Below are 20627 nucleotides of genomic sequence, written 5' to 3'. Positions count from 1 at the left end.
ACTTTGACATAAAGTTATATTGTATATTTTAGTATTTTTATTGAAAAAACCTGTTTCCCCTTCCCATTATTTTACATTTTGACCTCTGATATAAAGTGGCTGTCACTTCTCGGCTCGTCTACCTGCGATCACATAAGCAGAAAATCCTCAACGAGGAGCTCAATTATGGCACTTGCAAATGCCCCGCTTGTTAGAGGTAAGCTGTATGCAGAGTGGTTATCGCTCTAATGTTGTGCGTCATTTTCTGCAATTTTGATGACAGGAGAAGAGACCACAAAAAGGTTTGCTTTTCTATTTTCTCTAAGTGGTGGCTGTTAGTGTCTTTTATGAAGCAATCAGCTGAACGGATCAGAGCAGGGCTCAGCCAAATAGGAGGCCACTTCCTGGCAAAAAAAAAACAAACCTGAATGTTTCTGACTTTGACTGCTGTTAACAATCGCAAAAATATTAATAAAAGATGATTAATCGTTCACTCCTGAGCTCCTGCAGTAATATAAAAACGTAATTTGTAACTCTAAATTATCATCACAGAGGGGTATTCTTAGGGCTAATTTTAAATAAATTATTCCTTAAAATTAAATCAACAAATAATGGTAGAAAACAGATAAACAAGCATTTATTTAATTAGTGCTATAATCCAAAGTGTGATAAATTAGAACAGAACAGAACAGAACAGAACAGAACAGAATAGAATAGAATAGAATAGAATAGAATAGAATAGAATAGAATAGGATAGAATAGAATAGTATAGAACAGAACAGAACAGAACAGAACAGAACAGAACAGAACAGAACAGAATAGAATAGAATAGAATAGAATAGAATAGAATAGAATAGAATAGAATAGAATAGAATGGAATAGAATGGAAAAGAATAGAATGGAAATAAAATAAAATTGGAATAGAATAGAATAGAATAGAATAGAATAGAATAGAATAGAATAGAATAGAATAGAATAGAATAGAATAGAATAGAATAGAATAGAATATCTGTATTTCTATGGCACTTTTCCCAGAGCGAGTCACAAAGTGCTTTACAAAGAGCATAAAATCAAATCAATACACAAAAAGGCAATAAAACCCAATAATAATAATAGTAAAACAAAACACAGTAAAACGTGGTAAAACTAGGAGTAAATCAATTAAAAGCTCTGCCAAAACGTCTTGACCTGAGATTTAAAACACTCAACGGAGTCAATCTGACGCAACGAGAATGGGAGGGAGTTCCAAAGACAAGGAGCAACAGCTTGAAATGACAGATCTCCTCTGGTCTTAAAGCGGGTTTTTGGAATCCTTAAAAGATTCTTGGACAAAAACTCTTTTCGGACAACACAAGGGAATGCATTCAAAAATAAAGATGCTCCAGTAGAATCGGCGAATCAGAGAGCAGGATAGACCGAATGTCAAACTGAGAAGCACGTTGGAGACACAATATTGTGAGGAAATAATACAATTGGTGAGCAGTTTTTACTTGGAGACATCTAAACTGGTTTTGAGTTTGGATAGAAGTTTGTTCAGTCTGATTTGTATTTGTTTCTCAAGATAATCTGTTTTATTTTACACCCAGCTCCAGAAAAGGGGGCGTCACATTCAATTTGGCATCTGCAGTTAGTATCAGGCATGCTTGAAGAGTTTTGGGACATTTACCCTCAATGTTCGTGAGGGTTCGGACTGTCCTTGTGTGAGTCCAAGATTCAGATTTCTTCTTTTGGAATATTGCAATTAATAAAGATGGGGGGAAAAAATCAATCACAATTTATGAGCCAGCATCAAACACAACATTATTCATGGTGTACAACATTCCCATCCATCCATTTATCCATCTTCTAAGCATTTTTATTCTTATCCTTATGCAGGGTCACAGGGACGTCGGAGCCCCCCAGCTACTTTTGGGTAAAGGTGGGGTTCACCCTGGACAGTTTCCCACTCTATTGCAGGGCCACATTTAAAAACAACAACACACTTACATTAGCTTTTAAGAGTTTATTCAGAATCACAGATTGACCTATGAGGTATGTTTTTGGACTGTGGGTGGAAACTGGAGTGCACAGAAAAAAATCTACGAATGCACGGGAAAGAACATGCAAACTCCACACAGAAAAGTCAAAGCCGGGATTCAAACCAGGGCCTACTCACCATGCAGCACTACTATACTAAGATATTTTTTATGAAAAAAATGTAAGTTTTTAAATTACCTTTAAGAACTAAAACTGTAGGTTTGCAGTTTAATTAGTTTACGCAGTTAAACAAAAAAAAGTTGAATAAAAAAGGGTAAACCATGTCACACATCAGTTAGATTTCATTTAAATGGTAAATGGCGTACACTTGTAAAGCGCTTTCTACCTTCCTTGAATGCCAAAAGCGCTTTGGAGTCACAAACCCATTCAACCATTGACACACTCATTCACGTGCTGGTAGCGGCTCTACTGCCGTACACTGGCACCAACCCTGCAGTTCAGTGTCTCACCCGACAACACTTCGACACATGGGCGGGGTAGGCGGAAATCGAATCTGCAATATTTCGATCAGAGGTTGAACGCCCTACCGCTCCACCGAAGCCACCATTTAATTAAAATGAAGACACACTTATTTAAAAATATGATTTAAACTATAAATAAACAGATTTAGATGATCATGGTAAAAAAGGCCAAAGAGCACCAGAGCCCAAGGAGTCTAAATAAAGAACACTTGCGTAATCAATAAGCTGGCATTGAGAGCATCTAACCTCTGCATACGTGAAATGGTAGTACTGAAGTTGTTACACCCCACTGAGCAGAGACCCTTTTAAAAGACGATTGTATCTGAAATTTAGGGCTTTTAAAAAAATAAAAATCTTTCCATAAATTAACACAAAATACATCAAAGACATGCAAATTATGTACTTCCTGTTTATTCGCCCATCACTGTTCAAATACGAAGATTTACCCTAATCTGCTATTCCTGAGCAAAAGCAGTAAAAGTTAAGTGTCACTTCTGCCATCAGGCCCAACTTTACAGCATCCAATTAGCATCTTTTCTTGCAGGAAATGGCATTAACTGTCAAGAGAAGCGGGGACACCATTCTTAACACTTTCGTTTACTTCACGTCTGCCTTAGGCTGAAGCCACTTTCAAAGAAATTTAATAATCTTATTATCAACACATGTATTCTACAGTTGGCTTATTAAACAGCTGAGCAACTATATTAGCTCTGTTGTCTGAGATTAAAACTATCCATATGGCTACACATGTCGTATTTTCCCCATGGAACTGGGTGGAAGGGTTTTTATTGGAAGACGATGGGTGACAGTGAACTAAAACTCTGAAAATACAGACACAGCTCTATTAGGTTAAATAGGTTTATGGCTGGAATCCAAAGCAAAAAGTAGTAGTTTAAACTAAACTATCATTTTTATTTATTTGGACCAAGGTTCTAAAGTTGAGAAAAAGTACATTAACCCTTTGACACTGAAGATATTGCCAGCAAATGTATAGCCAATGTCTAAGGGTTAACATGTTTAAGAAACTCAATGGTTTATTTATAATGCTTTTTCAATTATTAGTATGGAGGTTTTAAATCAGTTTGAATCAATATAAAGTGTCACAACTTCCTTTTTCAGGTGTGGATTTAAAAGTATTTGGAGCCACTAACTACTGGGTGGTTTGTTATACAAACAAGTCAAACCACAGTTTGTCAAATGTAATACAGTCCAGCTTTACATAAAACAGTCTAGGTCCAACTCCAAATCCCCTCCAACCATTCATCTTTAGATCCTGCTGTACCCCATTTGGGTCATGAGGCTTCTGAAGCCAACCTGGTTACTGCTAGGTGAAGGCGGGGTACACCCTGAACAGGTCACCAGTCTGTCGCTGGCCCACCCACTCCCTCTCACATGTACACTCAAGCATAATTTGGAAACACCAATTAACTTACTAAGCAAGTTTTTGGACTGGGGAAGAAACCAGACAAAACCCATGCACCGGAAAAAGATGCAAACTAGAACATGCAATCTCCACACAGAAGGTCCCAGCATGGATTTGAACCAGGGCCTACTTGCTGTGAGGTCTTCTTATGTCGTAATGACAAACAATAGGTTTTAACAGTCGCTCCGCCTTAACTGGTCCCTTCCATTTTTCCATGGATCTACAACCAACGGGGCCAATAAATGGGAGAGTTCGGTCCGGTTTAATGGGTCCAGTAGATAATGGAAACGCTGACAATACCAGACTGGACCGGACCAGACTGCACCGCTCAGTGTAAACAAGGCATTAGGGTCACCAGTAATTTTGTTTTTCTCCGAGCAATATTGAGGAAACGTCTGGTTCTGGTCGAGGACTTCTGATTCTGAACTTTGATGTCTGCAGCTAGGTTTTCTTGGATTTTCTTGGATTATTGGTACCAGACCAATTCAAACCAAGAGATGATGCTGCATATCCACAACATAAAAATACAGTTAAAAGGAGAATGGAGAAAAAAAAATCAGCCCCACCAAGGATTCCTGTTTTTAGATGGCTCAGTATTGCTCCAAACCAGACATAGGATGGATATTAACCCTTAAAAAACTAAGAGGTTGCTAAGAAAATTGACTTTAGAGTGGATCAAACAGTCCAGTGTGAAAGTGGGCCTCTTGGATTTTGCCAATATGGTACCAGACCAATTCAAACCAAGAGATGATGCTGCATATCCACAACATAAAAATACAGCTAAAAGGAGAATGGAGAAAAAAATCAGCCCCACCAAGGATTCCTGTTTTGATATGGCTCAGTATTGCTCCAAACCAGACAAAGGATGTATATTCACCCCTATCAAACTAAGAGGTTGCCAACAAAATTGACTTTAGAGTGGATCAAACAGTCCATTGTGAAAGTGGGCCTAAAAAGTCCAAATTGTGTTTATTGCTTGGAGTAAGCAGCAGGTCTTCTCTGTATTTCTTCATTTCTAACTGACTCATGCTGGAGGTGCTTCTTTTAGGTCACCTGCAGGTCATCACCAAGAACCCAATACTCACATTACAGTAAAACCGCCTATAGGTTCAGAACTGCGTTCTCAAGACATTGTTCAGAGATTATTGAACCGGCTGAAGATCGATGTTTGCCTTTGCTGCACTAAAGTGATTCATCTTTTCTGGCCAGAGCATGGAGGCTACACTACTGTCCAAAAACAAAAAGGATTTCGCAACCCTCTGAAAGCAGGTTGAGAGCTGAATCCTGACCTAAGAAGATTGGCTTTCCTGCTTTATGTGGCTGCTTTGAGTATTGCTTTGCTCTCTGCACTTAGATGTGGCTACAGCTTAGCATCTGGAATCTCACAGCAAACCACAAGAAAGCTATACCTTTTGAGAGCAGTAGCTTATTGTAACATCTATCATTCAAATACAATGAATCCCTGAATGGCTCTCCAGACGGTTTTACTACCATTAATGCATTGATCCAAATGTCCTGTGGGTCATAAGAAAGCCTTGATTACACGAGCTTCCGGTGAGCAAAGGCCCACTACTTTCTTAGGACGAATATCTGGAACGGCAGCAAGCGGACTGAAGCCTCCTGAATGAAAACTGACACGTCTTAAAGAAATTCTATTTAAGCGCCAAGGATTACCATGACCTGGATCACTGAAAATCTGCGCCGACAATTAAAGGAGACCTTTTCCAGGTGCCACTTTAAGTACATCCTCTGCTCGGCCTCTTTACAGAGCTGGCTCTGTGTAAGATTAGACCTTCATGCTTACTTGTGTTATGAGTGTAAAAGAACAGAGACCAGACTTTAAATCCAGGTTTCTCAGAGTTTCAGCAATTTAGCTCAAAAGCAAGAAACATTTATTTATTTATTTTATTTACTTTACTACATTCACTTGGTTTCCAGTGCAAGCAACGTGTCTTTGAACACACAACTCAGAAAATTGTAAAAAAAAAAAAAATGATGGGTTTATATCTAATGTGAGGGTCCAACTATGGATGTGGCTGTCCTCATTGTGACCCCATTTGGTCTATTTTGGTTGAAAAACTTCTGAATGTAAACATCTTGACAGCAGTGGTGCATTTCCTAGTTATGAGTGGCATGTTGAAAAAAGTCTGCAAGATATGCATACTTTACTACTGCAAGCTCCTATAGAATTCCTTTCAACTATTCCCCACTGGAGGTGGCATATAATGTTTTAATGCCTCCTCCCTATTATTTTCTTATTATTTTCTGCATTCTCAGTCTCTATTGCAGACAGTGTGACAGTGTAATGAATTTAACCCTTGTGCTATCTTACATGAGCCCACCCTTACATTGACGTGTTCTCCCTACCATGACAAAGGTGGATAAAGGTGGAAAGATTTCATGTAATTCATGGACACCAGTGAAGATCACAAATCATTGAAGAAAAAAGGTTCAGCGCACTGTCTTGTGGGTCTAGATGACCCAACTCCCAATGTTAAAGTGCCTAGGATAGCACAAGGGTTAAGCAAGTGAAAACCTTTCATTTGTGGCGATAAGAGAGTTGGAAATTATGTTTTTGTAAGAGTTTTGTCCTTAAAATTACAATAAGGATGAATGGCTTCATGTTATATACATGGCAAATCTAATGAGGAAACTGCGCTCTAATTACAAACCCCCAAAAATCTGAAATCTTTGACTTTTACTGCCAAATTTAAAGAAGAAGTCCCTTGTTTATTTGTGTCTAGACTTACAATTTGAGCTCAAAACTACAGTTTTTTTTATTTTATTTTAGAAAGTTATTTGGAATTCATCCTATCTTCTAAGACAGCTTAAAAAGGCTTCAAGAAAACCCCTGGAGACCATACCTGTAACGAAGCAGAAATAGAAGATGTTGATTGCAATGTACATTATAAGTTAGGCTGTTGAGGATTGTATTCCAATAGGCAACTACAGCTAGTGACAAAAGTGAACAACAATCATTTGTAAAAAAAATCTGTCAAACCTTTCCAGGGCTTCCAAATTGTCTTGTGTGTGTTTTGAGTACAATTCCAACCAAACCAAACGCAGAAGTCAAATCAGCACTGTACAAATATGACTCAGCACTATTTGTGTTGCTTTTTGCAAAATGCCACAAAAGCTGAGACCAGATAAGCAAAGTCTGAACAACTATTTATCCGTTAAATACAGCAAAAAACATGTATGGAAATTCAAAAGATAAATGACAAAGAAAAACCTTTGTCAACTGTGAAACTTCCCTTTTTTGTGATTCTTCAAATGATGATCATTTAATAGTATTTTTTTTTCCTTTTTGGGGATTCATACTTCCACTTTCGGCTTCTCCCATCAGGGGTCGCCACAGCGAACAAGTCGCATGGTAAATTTGGCGATTCATACATAATTTAAAAAGTGCTTTTAATATTTGTGTTTTTAATACGGATTTAGTGCATCTATTAAGATAATTGGAAGCTACTCAGTGACATTTGTTTAAGGAATAGATTTGAAAAGGAGAAGTGTGGCTTCTAGAACTAGACTTTTTTATCAGACTGTCTTTCTGAATGAAGTTGCTTTGTATTAGCATTTCTTCTTAAAAAAACATTTTTGATAAAAAAAAAATACCTTAAATAATTAAAAAAAACTATACTAAAAATAACTAACCACATTTCACACAAAGTATTTGCTGGGAAATACACAGGTGAGACAAGATGTTTCTCACTAGTATGACAGTGCAAAGAAGGCAAACAATTACATACCAATCAACTAAAATAAAAACAAAAAATAGCACTACAATAAGATAAAATAAAATAAAATGGTGACCAGCATTCAGTGTTAAATAATATGGATGAAAACACACCCAAATGAGCCCCCCTTATAAACACTTTTAATTTGACATGCCATGTATTGATCAATTTATATCCCAAACCCATGATAATGTTACCATACAACAACTGTGCTATTTACAATCAGTTACAGATATAAACTCTATCATATTCTGAAAAAAGTGCAAATATGTTGCATTTTTTCAATATTTTACTGTTTATTCTAATAAATAGATTGAATGCATGTGTTGTCTTGACGGATGATTTGGGTGGATTTCGGTACTGAGTGACACACACTAAACCAAATACACGTGTGAAGTTTCCACGGCCAAACCAAGTGTTCCTGACCATTCTAGTGTGAAAGCACCATCAGTTTCTCCATGAATACCAAACATTTCTCTAGAAACCTATGTATACTGTTGCAATTTTTCACATGGATGACTGATTTGACAAAGACCAATAGAATCCTGTCACAACGGATCCAAGGCATTCTTAGTGAAAGGTCAAAGGAAAACAGCTGAAACTGCAGGTTGTAAAGATGGGAGCTTGAAACCACTTACAGGCTGGAGTCGCCTCTTTTTTTTTTTTTTTTACCACCCTTCGCCCACTAAAACTGTTTGACTGTAAACCATCTTTTATGTCTGTATTTTACATCAGTCTTGTGCTGAGAGAGGTTGATTGATGAGAAGCTGCACTGAGAACAAAGCACTCAGGATGTTTCCTTACAATACATTTGAATTGCCTTGCGAGGCAGTTAATTTACGGCCTGCATTTGTGCGACTTTTGGCTTTGCTGTGGTAAAACCACCTCAGAATAAAGCAATAGCCAAAAAAAACAAATAATCTTTGGATCGTCTTATTTCAAACGAGGCGTCTTAGCTGCAGACACCTACGCTGCATGATGTGAATGCTAACCAGAATAACATCTCATTTGGTGAATAAAATATCTAATAGAAACAGTCTAAAGCTGAGATCAGCAGGTTTTATTTGACATTATTGAAACTGGTGTGATGCACTGACTTCTATATATATTAAACTTCTGAAAAACCAAAACAGAAATAAGTAGAGCCACTCTTTATTTAGCATCACAAATGTCTAAAGCTTAAGAACTGGCTCTAGAAAAGATATTTTTTATGAAAAGGCAGTTTTGTTTTGTCATAAATCCAAACACCAGTACTGAAATGTGCAGTGAGAAGCAAAAACTACTGCAAGTACTGACAACAAAAGGAACATATGTGCAGGAGTGGACTTAGGACAAATGTCCAACAATTTGGGGCCCCTGAACTGAAGACGTAACATAAATTTATAAAATTATTTCCATACCCATCTTAATTTCAAGTCCCACTGCAACCATCTTTTGATCCATTGTAAAAGCCCAAACAAATCAAGAAAACTTTTTTAGGACACAGTTTCTGCAGAGCGGCAGTGGTTCATTAGAAGTTCAACTCTGGGTTGTGGGCAGGACCAATTTTTTTTTTTCTCATAATCCCCTTGTTTATCGTCTCTCCTGCTAGCTTACAGACCCTCACACCCCCAACTTAACGTTACCGGTGCAACAAAAATGGGGAGCACATTTGGAGCAATACAGATGTACAGTTTTGGGCTGGACACCAGCTCAGAAGAAGAAAACGAAGACATACAAGGATCTAGAGTTTACAAGTGAATGTATCAGATTGGAGCAAAGCAGAGAGTTTGTGGCTTGCCGATGTAAGTCCTATGTATCATCCACAAGCTTTTTCCAACAGCATTTTTTGTCTGCTCCTGCACAACAATTTCAATAAAGAAATATTCAGAAACTCAATTTTAAGCTTAATGTCCTTTATATATTTCCCCCATCATAAGAAAAATGCCTCAAGAACATGTTAAAAATACAGTTTTTAAGTGAAGTGAAGTCTGCCACAGCATATTTTTGTTTTGATTAAGATGCGAGTCCTTGACAGAATTAAACCAACAACAACCCAAGAACACAAACCTTGTCTCTTTTTTTTATTTCTGCATCAATTGCGTCAACTTTAGAGTGGTTCGTCACTGTTCGCTTCCCACCCCACCAGCAACCATCCTAATCTTTGTGTGCACAAAGATACACCCAGACTACAGTTTTAAAACCCTGAAAAAGATCATTTATCTGCTGAATATAAGTGCAAGCAACACAGTTTTTATTGTAACAGGCCATCTGGAAAACTGGGTTATTCTCTCTGGGATTGAATTAAACTGTTTCAGACCTATATTACAGGCTGACATATAGTCTTGGCAACCAGGTGCTTAATAGATTTGATGGGAATGGTAAATGTGCCTTGACCCAATTTTATGCTCTTTATACTCTATACCCTTTGGGAGAATAATCAGCAAATTTGTTTTTGTGTTTATAAATATGTGTTTTTTTGAACTGTAGGACAAAAATACTTTTTAGATGTCTGTTTCTTAGAACTAAAATTAGACCGAAGAAAGATTATAATCAGTCAGTTTAAAGAGTTATAGATTTAATGTCTCCATAAATGGCATGGATGCACTGCCCACAAAATGTTTTGTTCATTTCACAGTGATATGTTGTTTTTGTGTACTTTTTAGGCTTTGAAATGTTACGTCTATTACTTTTACTTTTACTTTTAAGGAGAACTAAAGGTTAAAATCAGAGGGCTCTTCCTCTAACCTGATAAACCTTGATATTTTTAAGACACAGTTATTTCATAAAACTGTCATCAAGACAAGTGGAATCCACAATATGTTAATTGCTTTCTGACACATTTACACAGTGATAAAAAGTTATAAAGGTTTGTCAAAGTGCTTATTTTATGCAACAGTTGTTCTGAAGTTCAGACATTTTCATGCAAGTCTGACAAGAAACGGCATGGCCAAAGACACGTCTCTGCAATGCATGAATACAACTTTATTTCTGGAAGGAGGTACTTGAGAGGTTTAGTCAAAACTCCTGCCCCATGTGCCGCAAATTACTGTACAGAAAAAGTGTATAAGTTCTCAATTCAATTAACTTTAAAAAACAAGAGAACTTGGTTAATTATTAGAGAAACACATTACAGACCCTGGGATCATCATCAATTTTACAAAAGAACCTAAATAAAGATGGTCTATGATTAGGGATTATCGTGTCTTTCTTTTATATTAACATGGTATAATAATGAAATATTTAAAAAAAATCTTTATATATTTCAGATTTGGAGTGAAAGATTAGTAATTAAAGTAACTAGACCCCCTTCCACTGTGTTCCCATGGTAACCATTTAAAGGTGTCAGGATTAGTTAGCCCTCTGGCTGTCACTTCCTGTTTTATTTTGAAGGCTGTCTTTTCTGTCTTCATTTCCAGTTCCTGCTGTGTGATCTGCTTCCTCCCTAATGTGCTCCACCTGTGCCTCATTGTCTTCCCTATATAAGCAGTGCTCTTTTCTAAAGCCAGTGCCAGATTGTCTTTCTTTCCCTGTGAGCAATCCAGCCTTAATCTCTCCAGAGTTCGTAGAGCAATTTGTTCCTGATTCAGTCCTCTTTTGGATGGCCTCCTGAACTTATATTAAAGACTCTGATTCTGCCACTCCCTGACTCCACCATTGTGTCCGCCTGAGCTGCATCTGATAAAAGGTAGAAATACTGTAACAAACAAGGTTAAAGATCTGTAAAAAACAAACTCACTACTCATTTAAAAACAAAAAATTCTACTTGAACAAAAGGTTTAGGTGAAGTTGAAATATATTCTAATAATACAGAGACTATGGCAATTTTTAGAGTGTTTTGCATAATGCTTGATTGCCAAACCCAATGCATTTCATTTAAAACATGACATAAATCAAAATGCATGAATACTTTTATTCTACCCTGACAGTGGAGCCTGTTCTGCCTCACACTTGAGCTCCTCACATCTCATATGTTCTAGTTGGCTTGTCCGTGCTCCTGTACTTGGCCGTGGACCTCACCTCTGGCTTGTCCCCCAATTCCATCTGGTTTAAACCCATCTGCTACACCACTCAAACATTTAGTTGTAGAATTAGATGAGCTAATCAAGAGCTCTGGTACATCGCCTGTCCCTCGTTGGAGAGGATCCTTTCTTCATGAGGACACCCCTGATGATTCTTCTTTTTTTTTTAAGTAGTTTTACTTTACCGAGAAGGAGGGTCTAAGAGCAGGGATGCCCAGTTTAGCTTGGTCTGTTAAGCTTAGTTTAGCCATTACCTGTTGTATTTTACGACTGATTTCATGTTCTTATATAACTACCAGTTAGCAGCCCATTGAGGCAACTATCGTTGCAATATTTGGCTATCTAAATAAAATGGAATTGATTTGAATATATTCTCATATATTCTCATATATCATATTTGCATTCATGTCCCTTAGTGTTGGTCACTGATTCAACAAAGTAAAACAAAAGAGCAAAGGTCATAAACAAACTTAGTCTTAGTGCCAAACAGCTTAAGAAGAAGACATTAGATGTTATTTTTTCTTACTTCCTATAGACAGGGGTCTTGAAAAATGTCATAATATAATAATACTAGTGGAGGAAGACTCAAATCCAATTAGCGGTAATGTCCATTTAATGGTTTGATAGCATTTTAATGTTCTGCCTCATTGATTTCTTCATCACTACTATAGTGTCCATACTGATAACACACATAGCCTCACAGAAATGCATTTTTTAAAAGAAATGCTCACCGTCTCAATGGGTCACATGAAAAAGCTTGAGGGCAAACTGAAAAAAATCCTTTTAAAGACAATTATTTGTCTTTTATGGTTATATTTTAGGGTGAATGTTTTATTCATAAATGACTCAGATCTTAAATGTAATGTTGAGAAAAAACACATTTATACAGAAAAAAATTACATAAATTTGGTTTGTGAATAAAGTTTTCAAAGTAATTTTTTTTTATCTGAATAATAAAAATACAAGAAGAGACATGGTGGTGGTAGAGTCATGGTCTGGGGCTGCTTTGCTGCTTATAGATGGCTTGAATTGCTCTAGCTATGAAGTAAAATAGGATGATGATTTGAAATGTGCCAACTGCTTTTACTTTATATTGCTTCCAAAAAAAGGGTTTTGAGGAATTTTTAGTATAAATTTGAATAATTGAGATGCTCTAGCATGTTACATAAATTAAGTTCTCTCAAAAAAATTATAGTAATATAATATTTAGACACAGCATGACCTTATTAGTCAGTGTTCTTTTTCTTTTTTTTATATTTCTTAACATTCTGTTAGTACAACTCTAAAAGGTGGAACAACATCACGTACTTGAAATTATTTTCATCATTTTCTAGTAAAATAAACATATAAAACCAAACCTGCTGAACTCACTGGTGTATTTTAGGTGCAAAATCTGTTTTGTGGGGAAAAAAACAAGCAACTCGATTGTTTCTTTTAAGTTTTACGATGCCTTTAGGGATAACCTCACTGTCACAGAGATGAATCATGAGGAACATTAATGCAAGACTGACCAATGTCACTTTCAACGTCTGACCGCTGCTGCTTCAACAAATTGATTGCCATTAACGTTGTGTTTCTCACGTCTGAAAAGGTCTTTATAGCTTGGCTTCCCACTGCTGTTGTTTTTCTCATAATTACCTTTATAATTAATGTCATCACAGTAAGTTCAACAGCCATCAGAAACTGCAGCATCTAAAGATAATGAGAAACGGTAGCTTCAGAAACAGTGGACGGAACTGTGTTAGTCTGAGGGAAGTTGTAGCAATGACTTTCTGTCCAGGCTGCAGGCAGCCATGAATGCATTTTTCATTTTTGCCCGAAGGGTAATCAATGATGGGACTGACGAGACAACAGCACAACTTGAATTAGCAAAGGTACTCTCAAAGCTTCACTGTATCCTACCAGCCCATTCAAATTCTGCCTGTTAAATCCTAAGCCTTCCATACTCCCAAACTGTTTCTACAGTACACCACAGGGACATCTAACCAGCACTCAAGCCATGTTTTTTTTTATTCCGGCTGCACACTATAATGGCCTCAGGTCAGCAAAGAGACCTAGATCTCCATTAATTCATATAAACTGTGCAAACGCTGTAAACTACTACGCAGGCGATGTGTTTCAAGGACACTGTGTGTTATGATGAAGCCCAAATATATGTAATCTGAATGTGCAGAAAGTTTCCTAACATGACTTCAATGATATTAATGTAAAACTTGTGTTTCATGAGGAAAAGGAGCTCATAAATAAAACTTAAGACCAGGGATGTGCAATATGTTGATCAGAATCAAATGGAAGTGTTGGTAGTTTGCTGGCCATCAAAAATAAAATATGACAATATGTAGCTTTAGAACAAAAATTGACCCGGAGAGGACATATTCCCTCATTTTTACCGTCTTAATATTTACAAAATATTAATCCAGAAGTCCCAGAAGTGTAATTTATATTTAAACAGATTTGGCACTGGTTGTTCAAAAATACCTAAATGGATTTTACGTCTTAGTTGCTCGAAATTCAAAGAATTTTCACCAGGTTTTCTGAATGTGGGACCATTTTTTTCCATCCCAATGTAACAAATTCCATCCTTTTTTCTTGATAAGTCACTGTGTAGTTCAATAAACGCTGCTTCACACTTCACAAAATTTGAACACCCACAGATGTTCCAACATTTTTGTAATGTTTTTAATTTACAGCAAACAATTAAAGCTCAAGGACTTAAGGGCCCGCATCGCCAAATGTACCGCCAAACTCTTTTCTCCAGGAGACTCCAGGAGTTTGGATTTTAATAGATCCTAAAAAATGTTACAATGTTCTTTGACAGATAAATTTTAGTTATTTTTCTATATTAAGTCTATCCTAAGCATGGACACTCATTAAAAAATATATTAAATTTTTGGATTGGGCTACGTCTTATTAAAGAACTGACTTAAATGTTTCATTTGACAATCAGGAAAGCTTTCAAAAAAGTATAAGTTACTTTTTTATGAGTTTGAACTTAAGATGTGCTGGCTTTTGCATTAGGTATTAGAACTTTGATTTTTAAACTACGCTTAATCTAATCATGTTTTGTCAAAGACGTATTCGTCAGTTGTTTGGATGTTTCAAATTTATTACAACAAAACACTTTTTGTGACAATTTACATCACTGAACAATAAAAAGGAATAACTTAGAAACCTGTTTCTGCTTCTCAAAAGCAGTTAAGTGTACCTCAGCGGGGGTACTTATTAAGTCCATCGCCATTGACCATTAAGTCCATCGCCATTGACCAGGGAAAAAAAATGCAGGGGTTTACCCAGTAACATGTAACTTGTCACAAACAACACCTACTTCCTTTATAACTCACTTAGGAAAGTAAAGTAATGTCCTTCACTGAGTTCTAAGTATGACTGCATTATACACTGAGCTTTGGAAATGAACTCTTCACATTGAAAACACACTAAGAAAAAAAACACTTTTTTAGAAAACAAAAATCCTGATACACAAGTTTTTGTTTTGGTGGGTGTGAACAGACAAACTCCAATGAACTGCTCCACTCTTGAAAGAGAGATAAAAAAGTATGCTACATTCACACAGGCCTTAGCAACTACTTCCAATGAAAAGTCTACGTAAATGCGCATATATGGGCGTTTTGGGCTTCCGCGTCCTAAACTCAGGTGTCACTATGCAAGTTTTAAAATCCTTTTTCTGTCTCTATGTACAAAATGTGCTGCCATTAACTGCTTGTTGAATGTTAACCCACTTGAACTTTGACCAATCAGGGACTCAGATTTGGTAGTGACGTTCACAGAAGTGCCAACCGTTTGAAAATTGATCATGAAGGAGGAAAGATTGATTGTGGTTTGTGCCTGGCCGGAATTCTACAACACCAAATTTTTCTTATAGCAGAAGAGACCTGTAAAAAAAAAAGCCTGGAGCAAGACTGGGAAGATTTTCAACATTTCGCACCAAGCCTCTTCCAACTGTGAAGAGGCTTGAACATGCAGCACATGCCTGGTGTAAAGGCTACGTAGCATCAGATTTTATGTTGACTGCAATAAAAAAAAGGTCTTATGAAAACTCTTTCCAACTAATGTATATGGTATAGTGCTCGTGAGTCTTCAGAACACACAACCCAGAGCTATAACCCTCAGAGTATTTCCCATGCGATACAGCAGGTCTGTGACCTTGATCGAGTGTGAATTCTTACACAAATAGATTGTTTTCAAGCTCTAATTACTTTGCTGATGTAAAACTGAAGAAACAACAAAAAGGTGCATGTGGACTTTATTCAGTGATAGCTCATTAACCCCGTGCTGTTCGCACCAAATCCTCTAAGGAGATAACTTTCCTTCTTATTGAATGACAAGTAATGCACTCGTAATGTAGCAAAAGAGCTCATTATCCATCTAAAAATCCCATAAAAGATTTGGAGACTATTTTCATGTCATGGTCAATTTCATCTGAGTGAAAAATGTGAACCTTTTTATTCCTTGTTGAACTGAGAATATTAATGCTGACTTTCTTTCTGCTTTTAGTACTAAAATATTTCTAGCAGATTTTATTTGTCAAGTTAAAAAAATAGCAGTGTAGAGGTGTTTGACCAGTGTGAAAGTGAGGTTTCATTCGTCAGATCCAGACTGGATGTGTTTCTGTTCTGAAGCCAAAATCATTCATTTTAAGCACTTACCGAGCCAGTGTTCACCAGTGATTCTGCCAAATCCTTCCTGATAGGACTCCCATCCTCTGAAGAAGTTGACCGAGCCGTCCTCCCTGCGCTGAATCACCTACACAGCAAGAAAGGAGACCAGAGGTTAAACGGGATTCATCCCACACCGCGCTCCCCCATGCCTTTTTGATGAGTCACTCTCTGTCCCTCCTGTTGGCCGACCAGCATAAGCAATTCTGAATAAACTCCTAAATGCTCACCGTCACAAATAAATAATGCAAGCACTTTCTGTACTGAAAAGGCAATTTGTTTGAAGTTAATGAAAGGAAGCCATTAAATGTGGACTGATGCCGCAGTGAATTGTGATGTAATCGGCATACTTTGGCGAAAACCCTAAAAAGGATTACGTTTATAGATCAATAATCCAACTGTAAATACACTCTTATGAGCACAAATGACATTTATTGTGCCATGAGTCATACACTTTCAAGATTGTGTAGAGAAATTAAATGGTAATACCTTCGTAGCAAGCATAAAAAAGTACTTAGCAATTCGTCTAGACCTGTTGTACATGTGTATTGCCAGCTGGTGAAATATTTAAAACTCTGATGCAAAGTGCTTCTTAAAAGTAAATTACAGCGGAAAAATCACCATGAAACTACAGCTAGAAGGCCTTTTTCCCAGGAAGTGACAAAGTCCTTTCTGTGAGAGTATTTGGTATATTTTGCATGAATAATCTCATAACATGAATGCTCTTTGCACGCACACAAACGGAGATTCAGCAGAGCAAAATCCTCCTCCTAATTATCCCTTTAAACCGCATAACTGTCTCTATTATGATTGTCTTAATAATGATTGCTGTCATCATCGTTTGTTTAAATGAGCTTGGGATGGCAGATCTTTTCATTCTCTTAAAAAAGGCTTCCATGAATGTTTTACACAAGAGGTGATTATCTGCAAAACTTTATACGCTTAGAACTCTGATTATTGAAGCAATAGAGGCCTGCCTTTATTGTTTTACACATATTATGATTTAAATAAAGTAATTCAAAACAGATTCAGGACGACGGACATCAACGAGAAGTGATGTTTTCAAAGAATTAAAGGGCTTAGTGTTTGTTATGAAAAAAAAAAAAGCATTTAAACCACTGATGGTTTCAGAGATGATCAGTTTTTTGGGATCTAAATGCATAAACATTTTTTATAATTTCTGCACAATGAGGCTTTTTCTGGAGGCTTCCAGCATGCCTTTGAATTTCAACAAGTTTGTCACTGCACTGTAGCAAGTGCCACAGACCTTACCTCACAATTGTGGGTGTTTTTGTTTTCATTATTATAATTTTTTTTTAAAGCTGAATGTTGCAAACAAATTAACTCAAATTTACATTTTCAAAACTCTACTGGGCATATTATGTCTTTGACATAACTTTTTAGCTTTCCTATGACCTGGTAGGTTGTAAAGTATAATAATTTCTGCCTATAACTACGCTTCATTAACTCTATTCAATTATTTCTATCAGATTTGGGAAGCATTTGTGAGACCCCTTTATCATCAGCATGATCCAAAACTTTCCTTAAAAACACAATTTAAGTAACTTGATCCATGTTTTCTGGCTAGTAGTTTGTCATCATTCCACCAGGGGCAGTAGAGGGGCTTTTCCCGCTCATTTCAAAATGGCTGCATCCCTGAAATCTCAAAAACACGTGTTTTAGCAAAGGTTTAGCAAATAGTTTAAACTTTATGGTGAGAATAGCTCATCTGTTGCTACTAATTTTTTAAATGACTGCTTTCTGTATTGAAAAAATCTTAAAAAAAAAAAAAAAAATTCCGTTACACCGTGGTAAAAAAATTTGAGAAAGTGGCTAAACAAGGCGCTCATGTTAATATTTTAACAACGTCTCAAATCCCCCAATACATCATAAACAATACTATCTCAGAAAAGAAAATTAAATAACACAAATATTTGTGGATTTCATATCTTCTTTCTCTTTCGGCTTTTCCCATCAGGGGTCGCCACAGCGAATCATCCTTTTCCACCTCACTCTATCATGAACATCTTCTACCCTAACGTTAGCCAACTTCATGTCCTCTGTTAAGACATCCATATATCTCCTCTTTGGCCGTCCTCTTGCCCTCCGGCCAGGCAGCTCCATCTCCAACATCCTTCTACCAATATATCCACTATCCCTCCTCTGAACATGTCCAAACCATCTCAGTCTGGCTTCTCTGACTTTGTCGCTAACACAGGCAACATGAGCCGTCCCTCTGATGTACTCGTTCCTTATCCTGTCTAACCTGGTCACTCCTAAGGAGAACCTCAACATCTTCATCTCTGCTACCTCCATCTCAGCCTCTTGTCTCTGTCTCACTGCTACCGTCTCTAACCCATAGAGCAGAGCTGGTCTCACCACTGTCTTGTACACCTTTCCTTTGAGTCTTGCTGGCACTCTTCTGTCACACAACACTCCTGACACTTTCCTCCACCCGCTCCAACCTGCCTGCACTCGCCTCTTCACCTCTTTTCCACACTCCCCATCACACTGAACTGTTGACCCCAAGTACTTACACTCCTGCACCTTCTTCACCTCAGCCCCCTGTAACCTAACGCTTCTACCTTGATCCCTCTCGTTCAGACACATGTATTCTGTCTTACTACGACTGACCTTCATGCCTCTTCTTTCCAGAGCAAACCTCCACCTCTCTAGCTGTTCCTCCACCTGCTCTCTACTCTCACTGCAAATTACAATGTCATCCGCAAACATCATTGTCCAGGGAGATTCCTGTCTTACCTCGTCTGTCAGCCTGTCCATCAGCATAGCAAACAAAAAAGGACTCAAAGCTGATCCTTGGTGTAGTCCCACCTCCACCTTGAACTCCTCTGTCTGACCTACAGCACATCTCACCACCGTCATACTTCTCTCATACATGTCCTGAACTACTCTGACATACTTCTCTGCCACTCCAGACGACCTCATACAGTACCACAGCTCCTCCCTCGGCACCCTGTCATACGCCTTCTCTAAATCTACGAACACACAATGCAGCTCCTTCTGACCTTCTCTGTACTTTTCCATCAACATTCTCAAAGCAAAAATGGCATCAGTGGTGCTCTTACGGGGCATGAAACCATACTGCTGCTCACAAATCTCCACCTTCTTCCTAAGCCTGGCTTCCACTACTCTTTCCCACAGCTTCATTGTGTGGCTCATCAACTTTATTCCTCTATAGTTGCTGCAGTTCTGCATGTCACCCTTGTTCTTAAAGATCGGGACCAGAACGCTTCTCCTCCATTCCTCAGGCATCTTCTCACTCTCTAAAATCCTATTGAACAACCTTGTTAGAAATTCCACTGCTGTCTCTCCTAAGCACTTCCATACCTCCACAGGTACGTCATCAGGACCAACGGCCTTTCCGCTCTTCATCCTTTTCAGAGCCTTCCTAACCTCATCCTTTCCAATCTCTGCTACTTCCTGCTCCACAACAACCACATCTTCCTCCCTTCTTTCCCTGTCATTTTCCACGTTCATCAGCTCCTCAAAATACTCCTTCCATCTTTTCTGTACACTCTCTTGGGTTGTTAGCACCTTTCCATCTCTGTCCTTAATCACCCTTATCTGTTGCACGTCCTTCCCATCTCTGTCTCTCTGTCTGGCTAGCCTGTACAAGTCTTTCTCTCCTTCCTTTGTGTCTAACCTGTCATAAAGCTCATCGTAAGCTTTCTGTTTGGCCTTTGCCACCTCTCTCTTCACTCTACGCTGCGCTTCCTTGTACTCCTGTCTACCTTCCTCAGTCCTTTCTACATCCCACTTCCTTTTAGCCAACCTCTTCCTCTGGACGCATTCCTGTACTTCCTCATTCCACCACCAAGTCTCTTTACCGTCTTTCCTATTTCCAGATGACACACCTAGCACCTTCCTACCTGTTTCCCTGATAATCTCTGCTGTAGTTTCCCAGTCCTCTGGAAGCTCATCCTGACCACCCAGGACCTGCCTCAACTTCTGCCTAAATTCCTCACAAGTTTCTTCATTCTGTAGCTTCCACCACTTGGTCTTCTTTTCTGTTTTCCCTATCTTCTTCTTCCTGACCTCCAGAGTCATCTTACACACCACCATGCGGTGCTGTCTGGCTACACTCTCTCCTACCACCACTTTGCAGTCATTAACCTCTCTCAAATGACCTCGTCTACATAGGATGTAGTCCACCTGAGTACTCCTACCTCCACTTCTGTATGTCACTCTATGTTCCTCTCTCTTCTGGAAGTAAGTGTTGACCACAGCCATTTCCATCCTCTTCGCAAAGTCCACCACCATCTGTCCCTCCAGATTCCTTTCCTTCACACCAAACC

General features: G+C 38.0%; 1 protein-coding gene across 2 annotated transcripts in view; it reads right to left on the bottom strand.

Moving 5' to 3' along the window:
* Positions 1-20627, bottom strand: part of fibcd1b (fibrinogen C domain containing 1b) — a 177350-nt gene that overhangs the window by 34226 nt on the left and 122497 nt on the right. For both annotated transcript variants that reach the window (XM_011481524.4, XM_004074532.5), the window contains one exon: positions 16303-16399. In XM_011481524.4, the coding sequence (XP_011479826.1) occupies positions 16303-16399 (97 nt within the window). The remainder of the gene's footprint in view (positions 1-16302; positions 16400-20627) is intronic.

The sequence above is a fragment of the Oryzias latipes genome, chromosome 12 (genome assembly GCF_053564925.1).
Source record: "Oryzias latipes strain Hd-rR chromosome 12, Olatipes_Hd-rR_3.1".
Lineage (NCBI taxonomy): Eukaryota > Metazoa > Chordata > Actinopteri > Beloniformes > Adrianichthyidae > Oryzias > Oryzias latipes.
Note: the sequence above shows the minus strand (reverse complement) of the source record. Positions and strands in the feature narration are given on the sequence as shown.